Source organism: Benincasa hispida, chromosome 11 (genome assembly GCF_027475165.1).
Source record: "Benincasa hispida cultivar pf3 chromosome 11, pf3_genome.v1.1, whole genome shotgun sequence".
NCBI classification, from domain to species: domain Eukaryota; kingdom Viridiplantae; phylum Streptophyta; class Magnoliopsida; order Cucurbitales; family Cucurbitaceae; genus Benincasa; species Benincasa hispida.
In genome coordinates, this window is record NC_143488.1 from 41,298,792 (window position 1) to 41,308,460 (window position 9,669).

Sequence of the window (9,669 nt, forward strand, 5' to 3'; positions counted from 1 at the left end):
GGAAGGAGCAAGGAATTGTACCCCACGACTTGATATTCTATTTTTATCTCTTTTCCTCTGATATTATTGTTATTTATATTGTGTAAAACGTTGAAAAACTTATTTTATCAATATGAATGCATCTCTAGTATTTTGTTTATTCATCTCTCCATTTTCTACCATGATCAACTAATTTTCTTATGGGTTGAGAAACATTGCAACTAACATGAACTAAGTAAAGCTTAATCGTGCATTCAATTTGTTTTATTTATGCTTTATAAACTATTTGAATAATTCAAAAAATTGTTCTAAATAGAATGAATCTATGTTTGAAAAGAAAACAATGTAGACCACATAAAACAAGAAGAGATTATATTTAGAAATAAAGAGACATCTTTTGCATCAAATACTCATTGCATGCATCTTAGAAATAGGATATAGTGGCTAAATATACTAAGTGGCTAAATACACTAAGAAGTGTAGGTTATGATTTTCAAGTGATTTGCTTGAACGCATGATTTATGTAGTTACTTATAAATTGTTAGTGAATATTTTTCTCAATCCTATCTTTATTCATTTAAAATTCATATCTCTTTGCATATGTTGTTTTACTTACGATTTTGATTCCCATTGCATCCACCACTATCTATTTTAACGATAAGATAAGAACAAACTCATTGCATATTTAACAAACAATTCACGTCAATATCAAAATAATCATTGTTAACGCATCAATAGAACGCAATCCCTGAGCTCAACCCTAGACTCATCAGGATTCTCGCTAGATTTATACTTTGGTCTAACTAGGTAAGACAATGCGTTGTTACATAGTAGATAGAACGCACCAGTAACCCAATTCGGTGAAAATTCACTTACGTTTGAGGAGTAGTGTGCCCAGGAAAGATAATTCACTAATATGGAAAGAGCCAACCAATTATAGCGTATTACTTATCCGCAATACAAAAACTACTACAGCGACTCATGTAGAGCCCAACTTATAGAACTTCCTCTCAGACGAACTTAGGCTCCCCCTAAGTATGTTAATATTAGTGTTGAACATTTTAACTTCCGACAGTGTGTGAGACTCCTCTCCAACTTTATTATCTTCCTTGCTTCTTGAACTCCCTTTCACTGACGAATCTTAGGTACTCTCTAAAATGAAGAACTCCTACTCAACAGAATGAAGTCTTAGGCTCCTCCTAATTCCAAGAATCTCTTCTCAATAGCAGTGTCTTAGGCTCCCTTATGACAGAGATCAAAGTCTTGCACTTTTCAATCAATGAAATGGCATAGCAGAATATAGTGAATAAAGATAAAAACAAAACAAAAACTTCGATTTGGAACAAATTAGCCACTAAGAACAAAAACACTTTTAGACCATAAATAAATGCGGTAACCCTAAAAGAAAATCATGATTCTTCTTTTATAAACCGTGACCAAGAAAGGAACAAAATCCCCATTTGACAATAATAAGTTGCGGCTCAAATAAGAAAATTATCAGACAAAATAAATCTGTAGAAATTATCCAAAAAAGGGGAAAAAATACTACAAATAATAATATTAACAGTGACAAATGTTGAATACTTTTGTGACAACCGCAAAAATCACCACAAGCAACCGTAAAAAGAAATATAAAGTCAATCAACAGATCTCCAACAAACAAAAAAATAAAAGTATATTAAAAAGATTGGAGTTTCTTTTATGGAAACTCTCCCAGATATCTTTTAGCTATGCTAGATCTCCATTTAATCTTTTTCCATTGCCATTGAAGCAAGCAAGCATATATCTTTCTTCTTCTACATACTTTTAATTTGTTTGTGTAGCTTTGAGCCAAGTCGTCTCAATTCACACATTCACATCACCTAACAATGAGTTTTAGTTGGTAATTGGTAAATTAAAAAAAAGGTGAAAAACTCAATTTTTATAGTTGGAGGTGATGGAAACGTTCCAAAAACTCTTGAAATTTTAAATCATTGCAAGTATATAATTAATTAGAAAATAAAAAAGCAAAAGTCGTATCAATTATACTTTTTTATTGTAATTAAAAAAATGTAAAAATGACAAAAAAAAAAAAAGCAACTATGAGTAATTAACTTATATCACCACATAATTAATATAAATAAACCAATTAATTGCAAAACTAATTAATATAAACAATTAAGGGTTATTTTCAAATAAAGAAAAATTAACCAGCTTATTTACAAATATAGTAAAATGTCACTACCTATTAATGTGATAGACCGCGAAGACTGCGATAGACATCTATTAGTGTCGGATAGTCTATCATGGTCTATCTCACTAATAGATGTCTATTGCGTTCTACCATTAATAGATAGTGACATTTTGCTATACTCGAAAATATTTTCAACAGTTTTACTATTTAAAATAATTACCCAACAATTAATTATATTTTATGGTGATATATATCAATTAATTGCCTTTTAGTATGTGCTTAAAGTACTAAGTAATATGTAATGTATGTTAACATTTTTTCAGTTATGTCTTAAATAAAAAATATTTTTTAAAGCATTTTTGGTTAGTATTTACAATTAATCATGGAGAAATATTTTTTTTTTTTTTGAAGTTATACTTTTAATATCTAAATAATAAAACAATCACAATAATGTTAATGCTGATGACATTTTGTTAATATTTGCAATTAATCAAAGATAAAGAAGTTACATTTTTTTGGAAGTTACACTTTTAATATCTAAATGATAAAATAATTACTAATGTTAATGTTAATGACATTTTTGTAAAGGTAAGTAAGGTATAATCGTCTAACAAAGTTTTTCAAAAGGATAGTGACTTTTTAATATATAATATATAATTTTAAAAATTTTAATAAATAGATAATACATTATAGATATAAGTACGGATATAAATATGGACCTAGATTATAAGTAGATATATAAATGATTATAAATAAATTTACTAATTTGATTTTATATTATAATTGATGCGAAAATCCTTAACTCATTGGAGAATAAAATGACAAAAGCTGTACTACTTTATTCTTCATAATCCATATAAATTATTGTTGATGATTAAATTTTAATTTATTGTTTTTTTTAAATATTAAAAATTTTGTGAGATATTAATTTACAAAATTAGTTTCTCCAACATTCACAAAATTAAATTAAAAATTTAAAATTTAAAAATTAAAAATTTTGTGAGATATTAATTCACAAAATTAGATTTTGTGATCATTTATAAATTATTTGTTTTTTTTAGATCACAAAATTTTTTATTTTGTCAAAAAATATTGTAAACAAAAATAATACATTGATGATAAAAGGATAAATAAATGATCCTAATTATACATTCATATTTTTACACATATATTTGCTCACATGATAATTGAAATATAAATACTATGGTATATATTAGCGACAAAAAAGTATATAGTTTGAATGTCCTACTTCTACTGTATTAAAAAAAATAATAAAACAAGTATAAACTTGAAATTTAAGATATAGACACGATATGTGTCTCATCATTTATAAATGAATGTATCCATTATTCTTAAGATGCCGTGAATAGAAAAATGAGTGGAGAAAACAAAAATGAAGAAATAATGAAGTTTTATGGATTAGTGAAAAATTATCCAAAGCTCAAGTAGATTGTGAAGTTACAAAACTTTTTAATTCTAAAATTTTTAACTTTGAAATTTAATTAAATTAATGTAATATAAGTATGTAGTGGGGGTGTCATTACTTTTGACATTAATTTAACATTAATCATAATGATGATGATAAATTATTTTTTTAAAAAAAAAAAGAAGATAAATAAACGGCCATACATAGATTTCCTTTTTATTGTGAATGTATTTTTCTTAGTTTTTTTAAAAACTAATGGCATAAAGGTAATAAATAGAAATGTAAAAGGGTATATTAGTCTTAATTTTTTTTTTTTTGGGTGAAAACTCCTTCCATTTGAATATAGTATAGATATGAGAGATATTAAATGTGTAATATTTATTTAGTTGATAAAATTATATTGCTGGAATAAAATACAAGAAATGAGAATAGAATTGGATATTTAATTTAACAAAAAAAGACATATATGGCATTGAAATTATGTTGAGAAGTAAATAACTTGTCAATTATTTACTATTCATTTAACAAATAAAAAATGTCAAAGACTTATTATATATAATATGTCATCAATGTCAATATTTAATATACTTGACATGTAACAAATGTCACATTGATTAATATTCTTGACACAAAATATACATAAAAAATATATATAATTGAATGTTTTTCTTTGGTCAAATTATCTTATTATTTTTTTTACGGTGGATCACTTGATACTTTTAGAAGCATTAAGTCTTTCGATACTTGACTTTTTTAAAATATCAAGTAACTCAATTTTTGTAGTAGTATTATTTGACTATGAAAATCATAGATGTAATGATAGGGTTCATAACAATAACAAACTATCAAGATATTTCTTTATTGGCAATATATAAGTGTCATAATATGAATTTTGTGACAATAAAAATGTGTCATGATACAATATTTATTGATATAAAACATTTGTTATATATTCTTGATAATAAAAAGTGTCATGTTCAAATATTCTTGAAAATAAAAATTGTCATGGCTTAGATATTCTTGACATGAAAAAATATCACTATATATATATATATATATATATATATTACATCTTATAGTTGCCGTCAATATCCATAATGCTACAACAATCAGCCAATTTTGAGTCCATTGATAGATAATCACAGTAAATTTGATAGTGATATTTATAATTTATCAATAATTATTTATCATCAACAATTATTTATTCTCACTAGAAGTCTAATTATAACATTTTTCAAAATGGTCATTGAAAACTCATATCATAAAAGGCAATACAATACTTGAAAATAACTGTCACAAATTTTAATTGGGATAGTTTCTAAATATCATGAAATCTCTATTGAAGTTGTCACTACTACTTTTTTATCTCACAAAATGAGAAAAGCTCTCGTAACAGTTTCTAAATGTCATAAAATCTCTATGGTAGGTTCCGCTACTACTTTTTTATCTCAGAAAATGATAAAAGCTCTCGTGACATTTATTAAATGTCATGAAATCTCTATTGTAATTGTCGCTACTACTTTTTTATCTCACAAAACGAGAAAAGCTCTTGGTTTTGCTCAAATACTTCCATTTCCTTCTTCTCCAAGCTCAACAAAACTTCAATTCCCTCCCCATCATTGGTATCCAACAGCATAATTACATTCTTCCTTGGAAACTCAGGTATAGTAACCCATATAGGCTTTCCCCATCCAAAATCAACACTGTAGACAGGAAATTTGCACCAGCTTGAACATACATACACATTAGGAGGTTCCTTTACATTGATCAACATCTCCATTGATTCTTTGGCATATGATTTGTAAAGATTCCCCCATTCTTCAGATTTGTAATCTTTTGGGAACTTTTTACAGAACACTACTAAGTTTCTCTTCATTTTACTCACTAAGTCCCATAGCTCCATTTCCCTATGCTCCTTTGTGGTTGATGATGCTATGAAGGATGTGAGTATGTTGCCTATTAATGTTGGCAATGGCGGCTCCACTCTGTTTCGTAAGTTGATTACAAGAAGGAGTAGACTTATTTCTGGCAGACAACCTACTTTTATACCACAAATTAATACCATTTTAAATCATCAAATTACTCAAAAGTTTAAATTGATAAACAAAGGTAAATTTAATTATAACATCTCATACACTAAACAATTAAAAACAATAATACTTGTTAATAGAGGAAAAATTACTCTTTTTTTTAGTTTTTGAGCGGTAAGAATATGTGTCTTTGGTTATTTCTTAAAAGTAGGTTTAAAATGTCATATGAAGTAATTTTTTTAATTATATCAAATTAGAAAATTTATTTTTAAAAATTCTCCTCTCTTAAATTGGTTTCTTAGAAACTCATGACTAAATATATATATATATTTGAAATTTAGGGATCAAATCTACTTAGGAGGACTAAAAAAGTATTCTCTTTAATAAATCTTAAATTTAGTTTTTTAAAGTTATTTTATAGCAAAATTTGTTAAATAATAATGATAATCTTCATGCAAGAAAATAAAGTACATGTCTGAATATACTTCAAAAATTTATAATAAAAATGTTAATAGATAATAAAAGATTTTTTGAAAAATAGAAATAAACTATTACATAATTTGAAAGTATAGATTAAAATTGAACCATAGATCGTCCAAAAGAATTTTAACGTACCTGTGACTGAAAATTTAGCAGAAATGGCAGCTTTGTAGATTAACGCAGCGACAAGCTGAACACGAGTTGGATTCTCTACTTTCTCAGAAACCATGGCTTTAAGAGCCGCTATCTTCGAACTTTCAAATACCAATCTCTTATTACAAACTTTTTCATTCGTTCCTAACTCATCTTGGCCAGCAGATGGGCCATCGCTCGTTCCCGACTCATCTTGTCCGCCAGATGAGCCATCGCTTGTGTCGAGTTCGGGTCGGAAAAAGGTGGCGGCATTGAACTGAGGACTCACCGTCGGCGGGTCGCCATCACGGAAGCTACGAGCAATGGAAGCCCAGTCTCTCATGAAGTTGGTTGTGGAGGTTATATCCACAAGTTTGTGATAGACAGAAACACAAATCACTTCGCCTCCACATTCAAATTGGGTCAACTGAATAGACATTAGAGGATGCAATAATCCGTGGTCCTTTTTATTCATGTCATCTAAAAGAAGCAACTTCAACCTCTCTTCCCGTTGTAAGTTGTTGTCATACATAATCTCCGACATCGGACATCCGGCCTTTGCCTCCAAGAACGTGACGCCCATGTCGTTGCAGTCGACATAACCACCACGTTGTTCTAAGATAAGAATTGTTTGGTTAAGAAAATTTAAAACTAAGTCTCAACTAGCCAGCTCATTTTGGCATAGTATTTATACGATTGATCTCAATGTCAGAGATTCGATTTTCACACCTCATATATTGTCAAAAAAAAAAAAAAACTAAATTTCACAGTAATCATAGTTAATAGGCTATATTACAAAAAGTACTCAAGAAGAGGAAGAAGAATCTATTAAAATCAATTAAAATGTTAGACGGAAATGGATATATAAAACGTGATAGTGACCTTCAAAAAATAGAAACTTCAACATTGTACTATAGGTTTGGAGTCAATGCCACACTTATTCTAAGTCCTAATTTCATTTTATAACCTACACTAGAACCCAACAAAGTTCCACATGTCGATGTCTATAAATATTTTGAAGTCTCGATTTTATGAAAATATTAATATCGATTGAAATTTCGAAAACTCTATAAAAATTGATTAAACTTTTAGTTGTGGGATACTATGAACCATGTGAAACTTTTATGGCAGCTTATTAGACTATGATGGATCCTTTTTAATCATAATTTTTATAAACTATGATAAAATTTAGATATGCATTGTACATGTTTATGTAAATGTTACGTGAATCAGAATTTCAAAAAGAAATGAAAAAATAATTACAAAATATTTAGTAATTAATTAGGACATTAAATGAAACATGAAATTTTGTGTAGAAAATAATTGTAAATTATTTATTACCAAATGTATGTATCTAATACCCAAATGATGATATTGAAGCATCTAATATAAAATCTCCATAATTCTTATCAAAACTACGATATTGCTCCAAGTGAAATTTGATAGAAAATGTAAATTAAATAAATAAAAGGATAAAAAGATAAAATATAAAAGTTTGGAAAGAAGAAGAAAATTTAGAGAAAAAAAGAATAGTTGGATCGAATCTAGAAATAAAAATTAATTAAATGTCAAAGAATAAAATAAAATAAAGGATAAATTGCAAAAATCACTCCTAAAATATGATTTAGTTGCAATTATATCCTTAAACTTTCAATTTTAAAAATAGCCCTCAAACTGATATAAATATTAAAATTGGGTCAAATTAAATCCTCAAACTTACATAATTGTGTAGACTATAACATTTGTATAAGTTCGAAAGTTTAAATTTTATTATTTGTGAGTTTGATTTCTTATTTTAAGTTTGATGATCCAATTTTAACATTTGTGAAAATTTAGGAGTCTAATTTTTATAATTAAAAAATTGAAGGTGTAATTATAACTACACTATATTTTAGAGGTGATTTTTGTAATTTGTCCTAAAATTAAAGAAATGAGAAATTCATCTTCCAATATAGGTTTTTTTTCTTTCTCTAATGTGTCTTCCTCTATCCAATGCGTATTTTTTCCTCTTCCTTCCCAATATTGTTTATGACTTCTAAGTAAAAGGAGCTTAAGAAAACCAAAAATTTCGACATGTCGTCCAAAACCTCGATGGTCATCGAAAATGGAGGGAAAATGATTTATTCCTTATTCGACATATAACCTCTTGATAAGTCGAAATTTTGAGCTATATTAATTTCAATACATTACTTAAAATGTTACGCTATGGATACGAATAAAAAATAATATTACAACTCTAGAAAGAATATATTGTTTTTGAAATTTATTATCCGACTTAAATTTTCTAAACATGCTATTTTTTAATAATTATTATTTTAGAATTATATAACTTTTAATATATCATTCCCTATACTATATTTAATCAAATACCTTAAACCTTTTTTAGCTCCTTTCTAAAATTTTAGCATACAATATGAATACATAGGGAAAAAAAACATTGTTTTAGACTAAAAAAATAGTCTTAAAATGCATAAAAAATAGTCTTAGAAAACAAATCCACGTCCTCTATGTCGTCTATGTCGTACGTTGTTTGAACATATAAAAAGTTAATAAAACATAAAATCGATGTGTTATCTACACCCCTTAAAAAATTCGTTTTTAAATTACTAAAAATGGAAAGAAAACACATAAAAATTAAAATTGTAAAATTTTACCATTCGATGAGAAATGTTTTGACTCGTTGCTTAAAATGAGACGGCCAGCAAAAGGGTAGTAGAAAGTCAAGGCTTTCGAGAGACTGTCCTTCAGCACCCGACATCGGTCGGAACTGAGATTGTCGTCGTCGTCGATGTTGTAGAAAAAGAAGATTGGTAAGTAAACGTTAAGGGCTTCTTGATCGAACAAGCAGAGAGGGACAATTCTGAGCTCCGGTGGGGTAGAGGACAAGGGCTTGATGGTATCTTCACAAACTATTTGGATCTCCATTCTTTCTTTCTTTCTTTTCTTGGGTGTGTCCTTTTGGAAATAAAATTAGCCGGGCATATCGCTAGATAAAGGGAAGGGAGAGATTGGACCTCTTCGAATATTTTTATATTTTTTTAATGTATTTTAGAAAAACAAGAATATAACACGTGGGATGCACATAAATTTATAAATTTTATTTTAGTATATACAAGAAAAATGTTTAGTAGAAAAAATAATCTTTTACATCGATTCACGTGAATAGGTGTAACTATAAATAGAAATTTATGAACATCTAAAGGGCAAATGGCGAGATTATATGTTAAACATATGTTATTGTTAGTTTGTGACGTTTCATATTTATAGTTTAAATCAAAATCATACACGAAATGATGTGAAACCACTTTGACTCAAATAGTTGTAATAAGGTAAATGACGTGATTGTCTGTTTAAACATATCTCCACAGTCAGATTGTGATGTTTCATATGTATGATTTAAATCACCCCTACATACGAAAGGATATTCCACTTCTTCATGTAACCATTAA

The 9,669-nt window shown here is 27.7% G+C and overlaps 1 protein-coding gene across 1 annotated transcript; it reads right to left on the reverse strand.

Moving 5' to 3' along the window:
- Nucleotides 1–4,858: 4,858 nt before the first annotated feature.
- LOC120091943 (diaboline synthase-like) lies at nt 4,859–9,190 on the reverse strand. The gene is made up of 3 exons (XM_039050114.2): nt 8,875–9,190; nt 6,224–6,835; nt 4,859–5,615 (listed from the first exon to the last, which is right to left on the reverse strand). The coding sequence occupies exons 1-3, from the start codon at nt 9,143–9,145 to the stop codon at nt 5,095–5,097; spliced, it is 1,404 nt and encodes a 467-aa protein (XP_038906042.2). The 5' UTR covers nt 9,146–9,190; the 3' UTR covers nt 4,859–5,094.
- Between the last annotated feature and the right edge of the window lie 479 nt (nt 9,191–9,669).